We start from the raw sequence: 21,374 nt of genomic DNA, 5'->3' as shown, positions 1-21,374 counted from the left end.
CTTAAATGTACACACTCTCTCTCTATATATATATGTAATGAATGTAATGTGTTAATTAACTAGATGGTAGAAATCCTTTCACAATGTATACAGATTGAAATTCATCATGATATACTCTTTAAATATATTACAATTTTTTTGTGGATTATACCTCAATAAAGCTGAAAAAAAATCTAAAGCATAAAAGTATTGATAGTCTATTCTGTGCTAGCCATGGGCCAAATATGCCAATGCAATAACCATCTTTATTGTTAATCATCATTTAATGAAGTGTTTTACTGGTGTCCCGCTCTATGTAGAGTGAGAATTTCACCAAGGTGATACGACTCTGTTTCTATTGGCTTTGCTTCACAGTTAAAATGATTCAAATTACTGGGGCTTCCCTGGTGGCGCAGTGGTTGAGAGTCCGCCTGCCGATGCAGGGGACACGGGTTCATGCCCCGGTCCGGGAAGATCCCACATGCCGCGGAGCGACTGGGCCCGTGAGCCATGGCCGCTGAGCCTGCGCGTCCGGAGCCTGTGCCCCGCAACGGGAGAGTCCACAACAGTGAGAGGCCCGAGTACCGCAAAAAAAAAAAAAAAAAAAAAAAAGATTCAAATTACTGAAATAAAATCAAGTTGTTTTCTTCAGGACAAGGCAAAGCTATCTTCCTTTGGAATATATTTTAGAGATGATGAAATGATGCACAAAGACCCGCACTAATAAATGTATTTACTATAGACGAAAAGCCCAAATTACTAGGAAAATTCAATTTGAAGTAGAAAATACATGCTACTAGATTCTTTATGGAATAGTGAAATACCACCGAATAGGACACGATTTTATACAGCACTGAATATGCTCTAAGAAAGACGATTTCATAAACACACTTGGGAGAATATAATTTGAATATAAATGTTCTCTTATTTAGCATTTTAAAGTTTTTATGAATTTCAAATATATCAGAAGAGCTCAGTTGGTGAATTGGGAGAAAAAAATTTTTTTCTTCTCTGTAAAATAAAGCTCAGTTAAGGAGTCCTTATCTATAGTCTCAGGTCCTAAACCAAGTGTGTCCCTAGTTGGAGATATTTCTCTTGGAATATGGTGTTTAGTTCTAGGCATGACACATACACGGGCACATGAACAACAGGAAAACATCTAGAAGAGAACGACTGAGATATTTTTTCTCAAGACAGATGAAAGGAATTAGAGGAATTTAATAGTGGAAGAAGAGGGTTCCAGAACAATATCTGAAGATGAGTTAACATGTCCCAGCGAATAGAGCTAGGACCAACATGACATACATTAAGTTGAAATTTAAGAAAACTCATTTCAGTTGATGTTCAGAAGAACTCAAATAGTTCTTGGATGTTTTCTAGAGGAGGTGCTTTCCCATGTATGGAATATATGTAGGGAACTATTTGGAGATGTAATAATATGAATTTTGAACAAATATAAGAGGTTATAAAAGTAACCATCAGTGATACATATTAAAATTCTTTATACTAAAACTGAAAAGAAATAAACTATAAAAAGTAACAATATTTTGAGAAAAACATTGGCAAAAATTTGTGGAAGGATTTCCAACAATTATACATGAATATTTTTTTACTGTTTATCCCATGTATAATTGATCAAAGGACTAGAGATATATGAGCAAAGGACATATGTAGAAAATGGCAATGCCTACATAAGTTTAACCTCACAGTTATTTAAAGACATTAAAATTAAAACAGTAATGTACCATTTTACACCTATAAAAAACTACAATGGCGAGCAAAAATTAAATTGATAATATCCAATGGCAACAAGGTTGTTTTAAAAGTAATTGCAGGGCTTCCCTGGTGGCACAGTGGTTAAGAATCCACCTGTCAATGCAGGGGACACGGGTTTGAGTCCTGGTCAGGGAAGATCCCACATGCTGCGGAGCAACTAAACCCGTGCACCACAACTACTGAGCCTGCACTCTAGAGCCCACGAGCCACAACTACTGAAGCTCGTGTGCCACAACTACTGAAGCCTGCACGCCTGGAGCCTGTGCTCCGCAACAAGAGAAGCCATCGCAATGAGAAGCCCTTGGCAACTAGAGAAAGCCTGTGCACAGCCACAGAAGACCCAATGCAGCCAAAAAGTAAATAAATAATAAATAAATAAACAAATAAAATAAATCTATCAAAAAATAAAAAGTAATTGCATACATTGCCAGTGGAATGTTCTTCGATACAGCCTTTGGACAAGCAATAAAACATGTTAAATCAAGATAAGGTAGGGGATTAAAAGGTGCAAACTACTATGTATAAAATAAATAAGCTACAAGGATATATTGTACAACACAGGGAATATAGCCAATATGTATAATAAAAATAAATGTAATATAAACTTTAAAAATTATGACTCACTATGTTGTATACCTGAAACTTATATAATATTGTACATCAACTATACCTCAGCTAAACTACATTATTCGAACAGTTCACAACTTGCTTCATTAAATCTACTGTTGATAATATAGTCTAAAAAATAACTTACACCATATGAATTGCAGCAGCACCTATAATAGTGAAAAAGTTAGAAGGAAATAAACTATATTTCTAACATCAATGAAATATTTACTAGTCCTTAAAATTTTATAAACATAATAATATAAACATTGTTTACAATAAAATATTATGCAAAATGTAGAAATAAAAATGATACTGTGATTGCAACAATGTAAAATATGTAAGCATTTGACAAAGAGCAAAGAAAACCAGTACCAAAGGTGGTGAGATCATGTGATCATTTTTTTTCTTTTATTACCTGCCTTTAACTAGTATTGTATTTATTTAAAAACATAATTAGGAATGGAAACCTTGTAGGCGTTACGGTGTATATTTGTTTAAAGTCTTGCTTCCACAAATCTAGGTACTTCCATACATGCATGTAAAAACTAACTGGCTTAGTTTTGGGTATAGAAATATAAATGAAAACACATTTAGTCGGGACTTCCCTGGCAGTCCATTGGTTAAGACTCCTAGCTTCCACTGCAGGAGGCACAGGTTCCATCCCTGGTCAGGAACTAAGATCCCACATGCCATGCAGCATGGACAAAAAAACCCCAAAAAACAAAAAAAACCCCACATTTAGTCAATTTGTAAATTCATTTACCTGAATGTCAGCAATAGATAGCATTATTTTAAAATATCTGAAATATACAGAATAAAACGATAAACAGATATTACCAACACAGTTACACATCCTGTGCACCTGGCACCCCTCTTCCACCTCTCAGAGACAGCCACTATCCTAATTTGATATTTATCATTCCCATGCATTTTGATATGCATTTTATGCATATTTGTACTTGCATAAACATAACACAAAGTTTTGCGCATTTAAAAATTTTATGTAAATACTGTAAAAATTGTTCCTTTTTTGCATCTTGTTTTTTACTCAACATGTTTCTGAGATTCATCCATGTTGCTGTATGTATTCATTTGCATCCTCTAGAGTAATCTGTAATATAAACATACCACATTTTGTTTATTGCTGATCCCACTGATTGATGAATATATACAAATATATGGATGTAGATTGAGTATGTGTGTGTCTACACACACGCACAGGCACATACTATTTCTCACTCTCCTCATAAAAGCAAATAAAATATACTTTAGGGAGATTTAATATGAAATCCCAAATCTATATATGGGAGAAATATGTAGAAAAAACTTCAAATTAATACCTTCTTGCAGACTAAATTGCTAGTTACCATAGTAAATAATGCCCCCCCCCCCAAATAAACTTAGGACTTCCCTGGTGGCGCAGTGGTTAAGAATCTGCCTGCCAATACAGATGACACAGGTTCGATCCCTGGTATGGGAAGATCACACATGCCACCGAGCAACTAAGCCCATGCGCCACAACTACTCAGCCTGTGTTCTAGAGCCCGCGAGCCACAAATAGAGTCTGTGCGCCACAACTACTGAAGCCCACGCACCTAGAGCCCATGCTCCGCAACAAGAAAGGCCACTGCAATGAGAAGCCTGCACACCACAACGAAGAGTAGCCCCTGCTCGCCGCAACTAGAGAAAGCCCGCAAGCATCAACGAAGACCCAACGCAGCCCAAAAAAAATTTTTATAAAGTAAAATAAACTTTATGCTCTGCTGAAATTTTAAATTAAATATAAAAAGGCTGCAGAAAAAATCGTTTATGATAAAACCAGGGAATATTGAGATACTTGAATTCACACATTTAATAAATATTACACATGCCAAAGTATTAAGACATTTATAAATTATCCTTTAGCTCAGCTCCTGTTAGGTTGTTCCCATAACAATGGGGAAGGGGTAGTTAAAATGCCACTTTACCATTTCTGTAGCTTGTGGGAGTCATATCCTGTTCCTTTCCCTTTTTCTTTTTTCTTTAAAGAAGTCTCTAAACTAAAAGTGAATTTAATAATATATTTCCTTTTTCACCCTAGCACAAAACATATGACTAGGGCAATATTGGATTAACTCCTCTATTGGGCATCAGTAAGTTAATTTTTTTCCTCCTGAGATTCTAGTGCATCAAAAATTTTAACATGTAATATCACAATGCCTTCTAAGATTGGGATTCTTTAATTTTTATATCAAATTGTGAAGGACCAATTCTTGAAGATATTCCCAACCCTCACATACTACCCTACTTATGTATATCAAAGTCCTGACAGGAAACAGATGGCACACTCGAGCTGGCTAATTAAAGACAGTTTAACAAAGGGACGATTTATAAAGATGCAATAGGAGATAGGGAAAACAACAAGAAATCGATCAGGTACCTGAAAGGACAAAGCAGCCAGAGTTGTTATTATCTCTAAGCCAGAAGAAGCAAATAGAAGTTATCAAAAACTGGAGGGGGTAGCTTAACAGAGAGGGTCACCTGTCAGGAGATGTCACCTTCAGTAAGTGACACAGCTAATCATGGTAGTAACCTGGCAGGAAAGGAGCTAGCAGAATAAATATCCAAACGTCCTCTTTCTGATATCCTGCCGGTGGTCACCACTGGTCAAACCGAATCAGAATCCAGAGGACAAGAGAACCTACTAATACAACGTATACAGGTCAGCCCCCAGGATATGAGGCAGGGTAAAAGATGACTGAGAGGATCCAGAGAGGCAGAACAAAGGTATCCATCACCCACCTCCCCGCCACTTCGGCATGAAATGGAGTGAAAATCACCTTTCAGTTTGGGAATAGCATGGTGGGAGTTTCTCATCAGCGGAACTAGAAAGCAGTTTGTATACTGAGGCATCTGTGGGGGAAAAGGAACACATTATGCAGACACTTGGACATGTTATAAGGTAAGAGAAATATTTATTTAATTTTACACAAGAACGAGCTTATACTTAACAAATTCAACCAAATAATATTCAGTGCAGTAAAACAATGAAATAAGGATGACATCTCTTGTTAGAAAATATTAAGTAACCATGCCTGTGCGTTATTTTTATCATGACAATAACTCGTTTCAGATTTCTTCTCAGAGTGTATACTGTACAGATAAACATGTTATAGCTTCTTTGCTTTGCTTCGGAAAACAGAATTCGTTCACTGCCTTACATTTTATTTTTTGCAGTGAAGAACTGAACTGATTTGTGAAGATTCTGATCTAGAGGAAAATTTTCTGCACCAGTGAAGCTAGAGGCTTCCGAAGCTCCCGTAAGCTCAGGCTTTACATCCAGAGGTCGTGATGTCATGGTGTGTATTTCACACGCATTCTTCTACATGCCAACATCAGACGCAGTTGAGGTGGAATTCTGGTCTAGTTTTGCCCCAAGAAGTTTCCTTTTGTGATTTTCTCAAGCTCCACAAATTTCATAATGGAAAGTTTACTCAGCTATTAACAATGCTGCACTTAGCTGCCCACAAATCATCCGCTTCAATTTTTTTTTTTTTGGTCTTTTTAATGAAAGAACATTCTTTAAACAGAAATTTCCAGTGAGACAGTTAACTTCACAGTTCCTGAAGGCACTGTGGATCCACTGAGCAACAGATGTGGCCATTCTAGAGAAGAGAGGGGAAAAAAAGCATGGTATTACTTTTTAAGCCATTAGTCAATACTCATCGATTGGTACACATAACATAACTGAATGGTTTACTTGTTATTTATGTGCCCCTGAAAGTTCAATGGCTCAATCACTTTTCATGCCTCTACTGTTGCAGAACAAACTATGGCCAGTTATTTGCGGCAAATCATAAGCCAACTTTATTTACCCCATGGCACTCTCTTAGCTCACATTTGTTGTTTGGTTTGCCCGTTCACAAAATAAGCATTGACTAAATTGAGCCCGAGATATGCTGATGAATGAATAAAGCAGATATGGTCACTACCCTCATAGGACAAGGCTTATAGTTTTGTGGGGGGGAATTAACAAGCAAATGTATAATCAAAAATTGTGAAAAGTGCTAGAAAAGAAACAAACTAGGTGATGTCATGAGATTAATAAATGTCTGGCTACTTAGATTGGGTGGCCAGAGTAGACTTCTCTGTAGAAGTGATGTTTAAACCAGGACCTCAAGACAGATCTGTGAAAAGGTAGGCCAAGAGCCAGGGAACAGAATGAATAAAAGGCTTTCAAGTGAAAAGAGTTTTGCGTAGTTAAGAAACCTAAAAAGGTTTGGTCTGGGTGAGAATTTTAAGTTGGTGAAGAAAACAGTGTAGAGATGAGGCAGGAAAAATAGTCAAGGAAGAGCCAGATATGCATAATTAGGTTTTTTTTTTTTTTTTGCGGTACGCGGGCCTTTCCCGTTGCGGAGCACAGGATCCGGACGCGCAGGCTCAGTGGCCATGGCTCACGGGCCCAGCTGCTCCGCGGCATGTGGGATCTTCCCGGACCGGGGCACGAGCCCGTGTCCCCTGCATCGGCAGGCGGACTCTCAACCACTGCGCCACCAGGGAAGCCCCCATAATTCGTTTTTATAACAAAGTACCAAAAGAGTATGGTGTATTACAGAGAGGAAAAAAATCTGTATCTTGTTCTTTTGAATCCTTGCGCTCTTTCTTCCACTGGCTAGCTAATAATGAAAATGTTAGTATTGTTACCACAATCATAAGATGATAATACCCTTCTACTTTTTGAGTGCGTACTCTGTGTCAGATACTTTGCCAGGCACTTTAAATACATTATCTAATTTCAACCTCAGAGCATTCCCAGTAGGATCACTATTAATAGTCATGTTTTTTTAGGTTCAGAAACTGAAGATCAGAAAGCTTAAATATCATGGCCCAAATCACAAAGCTAATATAATGGTACAGCTGGGATTAAAATTCAGGTTAGTCTGACTCTAAAACTCATCTTCCATTTGATATATTCTCTCAGATAATTGACTTTAGATGATTGAAAATGTATCAGACCTTAATATGATAAAACCAAAAGGGTCTGTTCATGTAAGATAAAACTTAAGAAAGGACTTTGGTACTTTAGCCTTTGTTGAAGCTTACCAAATGAGGGAAAAGCCAGTCTATATCCAAGAAGAGTATTATCAATTTAACTTAATCCTCTTTCTTTTTAAATTGTTATTAAGCAGAGTTCTTATTCTGACAGCAAACGAAGGTGACATCCATCTCTTGGATCTCTAGCTGCATTTTAAAGCTTTGTCATTACGCTCAGAGGCAGAGGTTTTCTGGCCATAACCTGGTCACATGATCTTTCCCAATCCATTGACCCAATGAAGGGAGGGGTGTACCAGTTCCTGAGAATATCAGTTTCTCAAATTGTATGGATTTTGAGCAGAAAGAGAGTTAGGGAATGTTTGGAGTATGAGTATGTTTTAGGAAGAGAAGGTATATTTTGCAAGTCTTCCAGTAGCGTTCTTCTCATTCCATATCAATTCTGCTATAGCAACATAAATGCTCTACAGAGCATGTCATTGGAAGCTCCCCAATTAGGGAAACATAGCTCATACAAGAAAGATTGATAAAATATTCCACTGGGGTTCCTGTTTCAGTAATGGCAGAGTTACTTATTTAAGACTATCGACTGACTATCCCTCCTATGGATAACTATAAAGTTTGGACAAAATATAAAAACTATTTAAAGCAATGGAGAGTGACTAAAAGCAGGTAGACACTGGAGGAGTTTCAATCTTTAAAAGAAGGAAGATGTACTGTTTGAGATTCATTTTTACTTGGCATTTTCCCTTAGGGCACTCCTAGTCTGTGATGCTTAGCATAAGTATAACTTAAGCACAAAGCCACAATCTGATAGGGCCCACGTGTCAGAGGACAACATTTAGGGCTCTGTTGGGCTGCCAGACTGGCTGGAAATTCAGGAGGAAATGTCTAGAAAGGAGAGAGTGAATCAGCATGTCAACTCCCCTCAAATCTGTGGCGGGTCTTTGAATTGCAGAGCAGACTCTAAAGAGACAATCAGAGAGTCACAGCTTGAAGTTTGAAAGATTTGAGCAGATATTTCAGATGCTGCTCACTATGGGTTTAAAATCTATGTCCTGCCAAGTTAGAAGGGACAGATAAAAAATTCAGGCTTTCCATTGAAAGCCCAAAAGGGCCATGATTAGGAAGAAAATGATGTCTCAAGATTAAGAGATTCACCCGAAAACTAAGGGTACACCTGGAATAGACCCACCTAACCAATGTAAAGCCCAGCCTTTCCAACTGCAAGATGACTGGCCAGTATTTGCAATCTGCTAGAACAAAAATAGTCTTCAGAAGAAGCTAATAGAATGTAGGGTCTATACTATGTATTATCCACAATATCCAATAAACCATAAACATTACTAGACATGTGAAGAAAAACAGAAAAAAGTGACTCCTCACCAAGAGAAAAACTAGTGAATAGAAATGACTCAAAGTTAATCCAGATGGTAAAGACTAGAAAGTAGCTATTACTAATACGTACAAAGATGTAAAAAAAAGATGGTCATAAGGAATGATAAAACATGGTAAGTTACAGCAGAGAAATGAAACTATAAATAGAATTAAATAAAAATTCTGGGGCTTCCCTGGTGGCGCAGTGGTTGAGAGTCCGCCTGCCGACGCAGGGGACACAGGTTCGTGCCCCGGTCCGGGAAGATCCCACATGCCGCGTAACGGCTGGGCCTGTGAGCCATGGCCACTGGGCCTGTGCGTCTGGAGCCTGTGCTCCGCAACAGGAGAGGCTGCAGCAGTGAGAGGCCCGCGTACCGCAAAAAAAAAAAAAAAAAAATTCTGGAACTGAAAAGTGCAATATTCGAAATGAAAAATTCATTGGATGGGTTTAACAGCAGATTAGAGATGGCAGAAGAAATAGTCAATAAATTAAAAAAATAGAAATTATCCAATCTTTAAAAAAAAGAGAATTTGATCGAAATAAAAATAGAACCTCAGTGACCTTCAGGATAATATTAAACCATATAACACATGTGTAATTAGAGTTGCAGAAGAATAGGAGGGAAATAATGTGGCAGACCAAATATCTGAAGAAACAATGGCCAAATTTTTCTCAAATTTGGTGAAAAAAATCTACTTAGATACTCAAAAAGCCCAGCAAATACCAAAGAGGACAAAAAAAATACTTAAGTGCATCATAGTCAAAACTCTAAAAACCAAAGATAAAGAAAGAATCATGAAAGGAGACAGAGGAGGAAAAGAAGACATATTACATATAAGGGAACAAAAGTACAAATGATAGCTGAATCCTTATCAGAAATAGTAGAAACTAGAAAACAGTAGAGTACCACTTTTAAGTGCTGGGACAAATCTGTCAATCCTGAATTCTATATTTAGTTGAATATCCTTCAAAAATAAAGACATTTTCAAATAAATGTAAGTTGAGAGAATTTGTGGCCAGTATATCTGCAATATGGAAAATGCTAAAGGAAGTTATTCAAGATAAAGGGAAATAACACTAGATGGAGATTAACATGTGTGAGAAGAAATGAAGAGCACAAGAAATGGTAAATATGAGGATAAATATAAATATGAAATAAATATAAAATTAAAATATAGCATTTTTTCTTCTATTAATTTGCTTCAAAGATATTTGACTTATTAAAGCAAAAATATTGATAGTAATACAGATTTTTAGAGTTTATAGTATACATAGTTATAAATATATGATTATTATAGTGCAAAGGTTAGGGGAATGGGATTATATTATTCCAAAGTTCTTACATTTTATATGAATTAGTATAATATTAAATCTTATTATACTGTAATAAATGAATGATATATGTTACAACTCCTATACCAACAACTAAAACAATCATAAAGAGTTATAGTTAAGAATTCAAAAGAACAAGTAAAATTGAATAACATTAAAAATATTAACAAATAAAAAGAAGGAAGGAATAGATGATTAAGAATACAATAAATAGATGGAACAAGTAGAAAACAAATGGCAAAATGGTGGGCCAAAATCCCCCAACATCAAAAACAATATTAAATGGACTAACACTTCAATTAAAAGCCAGAGACTGTCACACTGGATAAAAAAGTAAGAACTATGTATACATTATCTATAAAAAATGCACTTTAAATATAAAACCATAGATAGGTTGAAAGTGGATGAATCAAAACAATATACTGTGTGGCTACAAAAGGACCAGACAATGGACTTCCCTGGTGGTGCAGTGGATAAGGCTCCATGATCCCAATGCAGTGGGCCTGGGTTCGATCCCTGGTGAAGGAACTAGATCCCACATGCATGCTGCAACTAAGAGTTTGCATGCCACAACTAAGGAGGCTGCCTGCCACAACTAAGGAGCCCACGTGTTGCAACTAATGAGCTGGCAAGCCACAATTAAGGAGCCCGCTGACTGCAACTAAGACCCGGTTCAACTAAATAAATGAATGAATATTAAAAAAAAAACAAAGTACCAGTCAAAATTGACATCAAGTCTAGAAGCCTTGCTAGAGATAAGGAGGGACATTACATAATGATAAACTGGTCAATTCACCATTAGATATAAAAGAATACATACTGTGCGATCCATTTATATGAAATTTTTAAATAGGAAAATAAATTTGCTATACTGATATAAAATTGAGGTTTCCTATGAGAAGTAGATATTGTCTGGAAGGGGACAAAAGGGTACTTGCTAGATTGCTGGAAACATTCTGTATTTTGATTCATCAAACTTATAAAATTATATACAAAATAACTATGCATTTCACCTTAACAAACATTACCTTGATAAAAACTAGAATAAAAAGTGACCCACTGAAACTCAGTCAGGTTGCTATGAATAGTAACCACCTACTGTCATAATTAATTATAACATCTATTTTTATGTAGTAACACAGTAAGTTTCCTTAACACCTTGTTTTTTTTGGCTATATTTACTGGCAAAGAAGTCATCATCACTCTTTGCATGGTAAACTCTATAACATTAAGATTAGAAGACAGCTGACTTTTAGCTTTCAGTAAAATGTTTATATATGACGTATATAATATATATTTTACTCTTATTTATATTTAATATATTATTTACTTATCAATCACTATATGGTATTAATATATTAATATGTTTATAAACTACACATACTATAGATATAATAAATATATGTAATTACATATTCATATATAATATGTGGCTATAAATAATCTATATAAAAATTAATAATTTAAAATCCCACTATTATGAATATTTTAGTATGTCCTAATAGAATTCACTTCATATTCCTTTATTTTCAACCTTCTTGTAATCAAAGTGCATATGTAATCACACATAGTATTTTTATCTTGATTTTTATTATAAGCATTGTTAGTACATGAATAATTGAATAATGCAATCATATAATTACATATTATATAATTATGATATAATGTTACATGTTACAGAGTTACCATAATTTATTTAACCCATTTTTCATTTGTTGGATATTTTGATTTCTTCCTTGATTCTGCGTGCCAATTAATGTTGAGGTTAATATTACGATGCATATAGTTTGCTCCATATTTTAGATTATTTCTTTAAGTTGGATTCTCAGACCCAGGATTAGTAGGATCTTCTGGACATTTTTGTGGGGACAGGGAGTGGGCAAGGAGATGTATGTGTGGTTCCTGACATGTATTTTTCAATGTCACTAACATTGCATAAGAATTACAATTCCAGTACATCTCTGTCAGCATTGGAAATTATGGTGAAATATTTTTTTACCGTAGTATGTGAAAATAATAATTAAGTTAGTTTATATTTAAGTGTCAATAATTTAAAACACTGATTTCCTCTTTTTTTTGCAGTATTACATGACAGTCTATGTCTATTTTTTTATTTTTTTAACATCTTTATTGGAGTATAATTGCTTTACAATGGTGTGTTAGTTTCTGCTTTATAACAAAGTGAATCAGTTATACATATACATATGTTCCCATATCTCTTCCCTTTTGCATCTCCCTCCCTCCAACCCTCCCTATCCCACCCCTCTAGGTGGTCACAAACCACCTAGCTAATCTCCCTGTGCTATGCAGCAACGTCCCACTAGCTATCTATTTTACCTTTGATAGTGTATATATGGCCATGACACTCTCTCACTTTGTCACAGCTTACCCTTCCCCCTCCCCATATCCTCAGGTCCATGCTCTAGTAGGACTGTGTCTTTATTCTCGTCTGACCCCTAGGTTCTTCACGACTTTTTTTTTTCTTAGATTCCATATGTATGTGTTAGCATACGGTATTTGTTTTTCTCTTTCTGAGTTACTTCACTCTGTATGACAGACTCTAGGTCCATCCACCTCACTACAAATAACTCAATTTTGTTTCTTTTTATGGCTGAGTAATATTCCATTGTATATATGTGCCACATCTTCTTTATCCATTCATCTGTTGATGGACACTTAGGTTGCTTCCATGTCCTGGCTATTGTAAATAGAGCTGCAATGAACATTTTGGTACATGACTCTTTTTGAATTATGGTTTTCTCAGGGTATATGCCCAGTAGTGGGATTGCTGGGTCGTATGGGTGTTCTATTTGTAGTTTTTTAAGGAACCTCCATACTGTTCTCCATAGTGGCTGTATCAATCTACATTCCCAACAACAGTGCAAAAGTGTTCCCTTTCCTACACACCCTCTCCAGCATTTATTGTTTCTAGATTTTTTCATGATGGCCATTCTGACCAGTGTGAAATGATATCTCATTGTAGTTTTGATTTGCATTTCTCTAATGATTAATGGTATTGAGCATTCTTTCATGTGTTTGTTGGCAATCTGTATATCTTCTTTGGAGAAATGTCTATTTAAGTCTTCTGCCCATTTTTGGATTGGGATGTTTGTCTTTTTGATATTGAGCTGCATGAGATGCTTGTAAATTTTCGAGATTAAACCTTTGTCAGTTGCTTCATTTGCAAATATTTTCTCCCATTCTGAGGGTTGTCTTTTGGTCCTGTTTATGGTTTTCTTTGCTGTGCAAAAGCTTTAAGGATTCATTAGGTCCCATTTGTTTATTTTTGTTTTTATTTCTATTTCTCTAGGAAGTGGATCAAAAAGGATCTTGCTGTGATTTATGTCAGAGTGTTCTGCCTATGTTTTCCTCTAAGAGTTTGATTGTGTCTGGCCTTACATTTAGGTCTTTAATCCATTTTGAGTTCATTTTTGTGTATGGTGTTAGGGAGTGTTCTAATTTCATACTTTTACATGTACCTGTCCAGTTTTCCCAGCAACACTTATTGAAGAGGCTGTCTTTTCTCCACTGTATATTCTTGCCTCCTTTATCAAAGATAAGGTAACCATATGTGCATGGATTTATCTCTGAGCTTCCTATCCTGTTCCATTGATCTATATTTCTGTTTTTGTGCCAGTACCATACTGTCTTGATTACTGTTGCTTTGTAGTATAGTCTGAAGTCAGGGAGCCTGATAACTCCAGCTCCATTTTTTGTTCTCAAGATTGCTTTGGCTATTCAGGGTCTTTTGTTTTTCCATACAGATTGTGAAATTTTTTGTTCTAGTTCTGTGAAAAATGCCAGTGGTAGTGTGATAGGGATTGCATTGAATCTGTAGATTCCTTTGGGTAGTAGAGTCGTTTTCACAATGTTGATTCTTCCAATCCAAGAACATGGTATACCTCTCCATCTATTTGTATCATCTTTAATTTCTTTCATCAGTGTCTTATAATTTTATGCATACAGGTCTTTTGTCTCCTTAGGTAGGCTTATACCTAGATATTTTATTCTTTTTGTTGCAATGGTAAATGGGAGTGTTTTCTTAATTTCACTTTCAGATTTTTCATCAATAGTGTATAAGAATGCCAGAGATTTCTGTGCATGAATTTTGTATCCTGCTACAAATTCATTGATTAGCTCTAGCAGCTTTCTGGTAGCATCTTTAGGATTCTCTATGTATAGTATCATGTCACCTGCAAACAGTGACAGCTTTACTTCTTCTTTTCCAATTTGGATTCCTTTTATTTCTTTTTCTTCTCTGATTGCTGTGGCTAAAACTTCCAAAACTATGTTGAATAATAGTGGTGAGAGTGAGCAACCTTGTCTTGTTCCTGATCTTAGTGGAAATGGTTTCAGTTTTTCACCATTGAGGATGATCTTGGCTGTGGGTTTGTCTTATATGGCCTTTATTATGTTGAGGAAAGTTCCCTCTATGCCTACTTTCTACAGGGTTTTTATCATAAATCGGTGTTGAATTTTGTTGAAAGCTTCCTCTGCATTGATTGAGAAGATTGTATGGTTTTTCTCCTTCAGTTTGTTAATATGGTGTATCACATTGATTGATCTGCGTATATTGAAGAATCCTTGCATTACTGGGATAAATCCCACTTGATCATGGTGCATGATCCTTTTAATGTGCTGTTGGATTCTGTTTGCTAGTATTTTGTTGAGGATTTTTGCATCTATGTTCATCAGTGATATTGGCCTGTAGTTTTCTTTCTAGAATTTGAGAAGGATAGATGTTAGCTCTTCTCTAAATGTTTGATAGAATTCACCTGTGAAGCCATCTGGTCCTGGGCTTTTGTTTGTTGGAAGATTTTTAATCTGAGTTTCAATTTCAGGGCTGTGATTGGTCTGTTTATATTTTCTATTTCTTCCTGGTTCAGTCTCAGTAGGTTGTGCATTTCTAAGAATTTGTCCATTTCTTCCAGGTTGTCCATTTTATTGGCATAGAGTTGCTTGTAGTAATCTCTCATGCCCCTTTTATTTCTGCAGTGTTAGTTGTTACTTCTTCTTTTTCATTTCTAATTCTATTGATTTGAGTCTTCTCCCCTTTTTTCTTGATGAGTCTGGCTAATGGTTTATCAATTCTGTTTATCTTCTCAAAGAACCAGCTTTTAGTTTTATTGATCTTTGCTATTGTTTCCTTCATTTCTTTTTCATTTATTTCTGATCTGATCTTTATGATTTCTTTCCTTCTGCTAACTTTGGGGTTTTTTTGTTCTTCTTTCTCTAATTTCTTTAGGTATAAGTTTAGGTTGTTTATTTGAGATGTTTCCTGTTTCTTAAGGTAGGATTGTATTGCTATGAACTTCCCTCTTAGAACTACTTTTGCTGCATCCCATAGGTTTTGGGTCGTTGTGTCTCCATAGTCACTTGTTTCTAGATATTTTTTGATTTCCTCTTTGGTTTATTCAGTGATCACTTCGTTATTAAGTAGTGTATTGTTTAGCCTCTATGTGTTTGTATTTTTTACAGATCTTTTCCTGTAATTGAAATCTAGTCTCACAGCGCTGTGGTCGGAAAAGATACTTGATACGATTTCAAGTTTTTTAATATTACCAAGGCTAGATTTGTGACCCAAGATATGATCTATCCTGGGGAATGTTCCATGAGCACTTGAGAAAAATGTGTATTCTGTTGTTTTTGGATGGAATGTCTCAAAAATATCAATTAAGTCCATCTTGTTTAATGTATCATTTAAAGCTTGTGTTTCCTTATTTACTTTCATTTTGGATGATCTGTCCATTGGTGAAAGTGGGGTGTTAAAGTCCCCTACTATGATTGTGTTACTGTTGATTTCCCCTTTTATGGCTCTTAGTATTTGCCTTATGTATTGAGGTGCTCCTACATTGCGTGCATAAATATTTACAATTGTTATACCTTCTTCTTGGATCGATCCCTTCATTATTATGTAGTGTCCTTCTTTGTCTCTTGTAATAGTCTTTATCTTAAAGTCTATTTTGTCTCATATGAGAATTGCTACTCCAGCTTTCTTCTGATTTCCATTTGCATGGAATATGTTTTTCCATCTCCTCACTTTCAGTCTGTATGTGTCCCTAGGTCTGAAGTGGGTCTCTTGTAGACAGCATATATACGGCTCTTGTTTTTGTATTCATTCAGCCCGTCTGTGTCTTTTGGTTGGAGCATTTAATCCATTTACATTGAACGTAATATCGATATGTATGTCCCTATTCCCATTTTCTTAATTGTTTCGGGTGTGTTATGGTAGGTCTTTTCCTTCTCTTGTGTTTCCTGCCTAGAGAAGTTCCTTTAGCATTTGTTGTAAAGATGATTTGGTGGTTCTGAACTCTCTCAGCTTTTGTTTGTCTGTAATGGTTTTAATTTCGCCATCAAATCTGAATGAGATCCTTGCTGGGTAGAGTAATCTTGGTTGTAGATTTTTCTCCATCACTTTAAATATGTCCTGCCACTCCTTTCTGACTTGCAGAGTTTCTGCTGAAAGATCAGCTGTTAACCTTATGGGGATTCCCTTGTGTGTTATTTGTTGTTTTTCCCTTGCTGCTTTTAATATGTTTTCTTTGTATTTAATTTTTGACAGTTTGATTATTATGTGTCTTGGCATGTTTCTCCTTGGATTTATCCTGTATGGGACTCTCTGTACTTCCTGGACTTGCTTAACTATTTCCTTTCCCATATTAGGGATGTTTTCAACTATAATCTCTTCAAATATTTTCTCAGTCCCTTTCTTTTTCACTTTTTCTTCTGGGACCCCTATAATTCGAATGTTGGTGTGTTTAATGTTGTCTCAGAGGTCTCTGAGACTGTCCTCATTTCTTTTCATTCTTTTTTCTTTATTCTGCTCTGCAGTAGTTACTTCCACTATTTTATCTCCAGGTCACTTATTCGTTCTTCTGCCTCAGTTATTCTGATATTGATCCCTTCTAGAGTATTTTGAATTTCACTTATTGTGTTGTTCATCATTGCTTGTTTCCTCTTTAGTTCTTCTAGATCCTTGTTAAATGTTTCTTGCATTTTCTCTATTTTATTTCCAAGATTTTGGATCTTTACTATCATTATTCTGAATTCTTTTTCAGGTAGACTGCCTATTTCCTCTTCATTTGTTAGGTCTGGTGCATTTTTATCTTGCTCCTTCATCTGCTGTGTGTTTTTCTGTCTTCTCATTTTGCTTATCTTACTGTGTTTGGGGTCTCCTTTTTGCAGGCTGCAGGTTCGTAGTTCCCGTTGTTTTTGATGTCTGTCTCCAGTGGCTAAAGTTGGTTCAGTGGGTTGTGCAGGCTTCCAGGTGGAGGGGACTAGTGCCTGTATTCTGGTGGATGAGGCTGGATCTTGTCTCTCTAGTGGGCAGGTCCACATCTGGTGGTGTGTTTTGGGGTGTCTGTGGACTTACTATGATTTTAGGCAGCCTCTCTGCTAATGGGTGGGATTGTGTTCCTGTCTTGCTAGTTGTTTGGCATAGGATGTCCAGCACTGTAGCTTGCTGGTCGTTGAGTGAAGCTGGGTGCTGGTGTTGAGATGGAGATCTCTGGGAGATTTTTGCCATTTGATATTACATGGAGCTGGGAGGTCTCTTGTGGACCAGTGTCTTGAAGTTGGCTCTCCCACCTCAGAGGCACAGCCCTGACATCTGGCTGGAGCACCAAAAGCCTGTCCTCCACACGGCTCAGAATAAAAGGGAGAAAAAATAGAAAGAAAGAGGATAAAATAAAATAAAGTAAGATAAAATAAAGTTATTAAAATAAAAAATATTAAGAAAAAAATTTTAAAACTTAAAAAAAAAAAAGAAAACAATGGATGGACAGAACCCTAGGACAAATGGTGAAAGCAAAGCTATACAGAGAAAATCTCACACAGAAACGTACACATACGCACTCACAGAAAGAGGAAAAAGGGAAAAAATAGTCTATCTTGCTCTCAAAGTCCACCTCCTCAATTTGGAATGATTCTTTGTCTATTCAGGTATTCTACAGATGCAGGGTACATCAAGTTGATTGTGGAGATTTAATCCACTGTTCCTGAGGCTGCTGGGAGAGATTTCCCTTTCTCTTCTTCATTCGCACAGCTCCCAGGGTTCAGCTTTGCATTTGGCCCCACCTCTGCGGGTAGGTCGCCTGAGGGTGTCTGTTCTTTGCTCAGACAGGACCGGGTTAAAGGAGCAGCTGCTTCGGGGGCTCTGGCTCACTCAGCCCGGGAGGGAGGAGGGGTATGGATGCAGGGCGAGCTCGGCAGCAGAGGCCAGCGTGACGTTACAACAGCCTGAGGCCTGCCATGCGTTCTCCCGGAGAAGTTGTCCCCGGATCTCGGGACCCTGGCAGTGGCGGGCTGCACAGCCTCCCCGGGAGGTGTGGAGAGTGACCTGTGCTCACACACAGGCTTCTTGGTGGCCGCAGCAGCAGCCTTAGCGTCTCATGCCTGTCTCTGGGGTCCGCGCTGTTAGCCACGGCTCGCGCCTGTCTCTGGAGCTCCTTTAAGCAGCGCTCTTAATCCCCTCTCCTTGCGCACCAGGAAACAAAGAGGCAAGAAAAAGTTTCTTGCCTATTCTGCAGGTCCAGGCTTGTTTCCAGAATCCCTCCCGGCTAGCCGTGGTGCACTAACCCCTTCAGGTTGTGTTCACGCCGCCAGTCCTCTCCCTGCAATCGGACCGAAGCCTGAGCCTCAGCTCCCAGCCCCGCCCGCCCCGGCGGGTGAGCAGACAAGTCTCTCGGGCTGGTGAGTGCTGGTCGCACCGATCCTCTGTGTGGGAATCTCTCCGCTTTGCCCTCCGCACCCCTGTTGCTGTGCTCTCCTCCACGGTTCTGAAGCTTCCCCCCTCCGCCACCCACAGTCTCCGCCCACGAAGGGGCTTCCTAGTGTGTGGAAACCTTTCCTCCTTCACGGCTCCCTCCCACTGGTGCAGGTCCCATCCCTATTCTTTTGTCTCTGTTTTTTCTTTTGCTGTACCCAGGTACGTTGGGAGTTTCTTGCCTTTTGGGAGGTCTGAAGGTCTTCTGCCAGCGTTCAGTGGGTGTTCTGTAGGAGTTGTTCCACATGTAGATGTATTTCTGATGTATTTGTGGGGAGGAAGGTGATCTCCGCCTCTTACTCTTCCACCATCTTCTCAAATCCTATTGATATCCTCTTTTTTGATAGCTGTATTCTTTAGTGAATTGTTTATTCATCCTTTGTTGATTTATTTATGGGGAAATAAGTATTTTTAAATTAATTTTCATATATTTTTAATCTAATAAAGAAATCATGTCTGTTGAAAATATCTTTTAGTGTCTATTTGTGATCTATTTTGCTAATTTTGTTTATCTATAGAAGCTCTAAATTTTCTTTGAGGTAGATTTTATCACTTTTAAATTAGAAAAGGCATATTCCTTCAAGAATTTTGATAAATATTTGATTATTTATCTTTGCTTTGATTTATTTTTAATATTTATCACTTTTTCCACATGGAATTTGTTTTGATACATAATATAATAGTATATACAACTTACATCCTTCAAACTGCTGTCCAGTCATTCCAGTATTTATAGAATAATCCTTTCTTCCTGTTTTGATTTGCAAAGCTCTCCTGATCACATATTAAAGTATTCATTATAATACTGTTTATTAATGGGGTATTTCTTTCCATAGATAAATTTAGTTATCTATTCTAATTTTAGCACAGATGTCCACTTTCCAAACTTTAAGTTTATGGTTTCTAATAGATGAAGGCAACATTTAGAAAGTTAGGAGCTTCATCTACATAAAACTAATTTTTTCCATACCTCAATTATCTCAGTATTATACCTAGTCTCCCCAGGAGTTAAAAGTGGCCCTCTGGTTTCCAATTTCCCAAGTGTCCCACTCAGTGATAATTTATTAAAGGGAATGACTCTCTAATACCTCCTCCCTCTTTATTTCTCAACTGGGTACATCCCTCTTTATTGTCTGGAGCTCAAAACATAATTGCCTGAAAACTCTCTGACCCATCATAAGGGTGTGTAGTCTCTATTAGATTTAGGAAAGACAAAATTAGTAATTCTCTTTTGATGCAAGAATTCAACTTCCGAGTGGAGGAAACATTTTTTTTAACCTAAGCAAATTACATTTGAAGAGATCTTTAAAAAGGGAAGGGAAACTCATAACTCTATTTCTCCCAGCTAACTCTTAATTCCTCAGGAAGTAAAACTGGTTCATGCGTTGTACAGCCTCTTAGCACAGTGCAACTTTCCGTTAGAGCATCCATCAGAGTTTGTAATGTTGTCTTTACCTGTTTCATGACTTAATTAATGTTTCTATATTCCACTACCTACAATAATAATAGTCAACATTTATTGAGCGCTTACTCTGAATGCATATGAAATGTGTTGGAAACTTTGTATGGATCTTCTCACTTAATTCTTATAGCAACTTTCTCAAGTAGGTACTATGATTATTCCTAGGTAAGTATTATTAGTATTCCCATTTTTAGATGAGAAAGATGGAGCCACAGAGAGATTAATAAATATCCCTTGAGGTGACATTGCTAGTGAGGTTGACCAGGCTTTCAATCCAGGTAGCCTGATTCCAGATGCCACATTCTTCACCTCTAAGCCAGCGCTTTCCAATACAATATTCTGCGATGATAGAAAGGTTCTCTATATATGCTATCTAATATGACAGCCACTAGCATGTGTGAGCATTTGAAATGTAGCTAGTGTGACTGAGGATTGGATTTTTAACTTAATTTCAATGAATTTAAATAGCCATGTGTGGTTACTGGCTACTGTACTGGACAGCAGAGCTCTAGAAGCTGCTGGGCAAAAATCTCCAGGAATGATTGTACCCATTTTTGCTTATCATTCTACCCTGGTTCTGGCACAATACCCCACATAATTTGTATTTATTGACTAAAACAAATAACTCAGAAGTGGTAGGATGGGGAGATGATAAGCGGAAACGGTGCTCTGAAAGCACCAAATTGTGAAGGATGCTCACCTCCAATGAAATCTCTCAAGCTTGTTTGGCATAAGTTTCATTTTTAAAATAGCACAAAATAAACATAATAAGATGAGTATTAGAGATTCATTTGGTAACATTGAGGATATTCTTATAACTCATAGTTAATAAGAAGGGAAGAGGGAAATGGCATCAGATAGTAACCTCTGAGAATCAGCACTTATCTGACAAGAAATGAATTTAATGTCAAAATATACTTTCTGGACTCTATTTCTACCATGAGCCAAAAAATCCTAGTAGTTGTTTGTAAGGTGGTGAATGACAAGCTCATTCACACTCTTTTCCCCAGAAAACACTCTAATGTTTTTCTGCCTATTACTGA

The 21,374-nt window shown here is 37.0% G+C and overlaps 1 protein-coding gene across 2 annotated transcripts in view; it reads right to left on the bottom strand.

The window, feature by feature from the left end:
- Positions 1 to 5,296: 5,296 nt before the first annotated feature.
- The window catches only part of NELL2 (neural EGFL like 2), a 378,516-nt gene continuing 362,438 nt past the window's right edge, over positions 5,297 to 21,374 (bottom strand). For both annotated transcript variants that reach the window (XM_027093487.1, XM_027093488.1), the window contains one exon: positions 5,297 to 6,008. In XM_027093487.1, the coding sequence (XP_026949288.1) occupies positions 5,958 to 6,008 (51 nt within the window). In that variant the 3' untranslated portion in view covers positions 5,297 to 5,957. The remainder of the gene's footprint in view (positions 6,009 to 21,374) is intronic.

This window comes from Aethalodelphis obliquidens, unplaced genomic scaffold (assembly GCF_003676395.1).
Source record: "Aethalodelphis obliquidens isolate GAN/ISIS:26980383/991018 unplaced genomic scaffold, ASM367639v1 scaffold84, whole genome shotgun sequence".
NCBI classification, from domain to species: Eukaryota; Metazoa; Chordata; class Mammalia; order Artiodactyla; family Delphinidae; genus Aethalodelphis; species Aethalodelphis obliquidens.
This window is presented reverse-complemented; position numbering and strand designations above follow the sequence as displayed.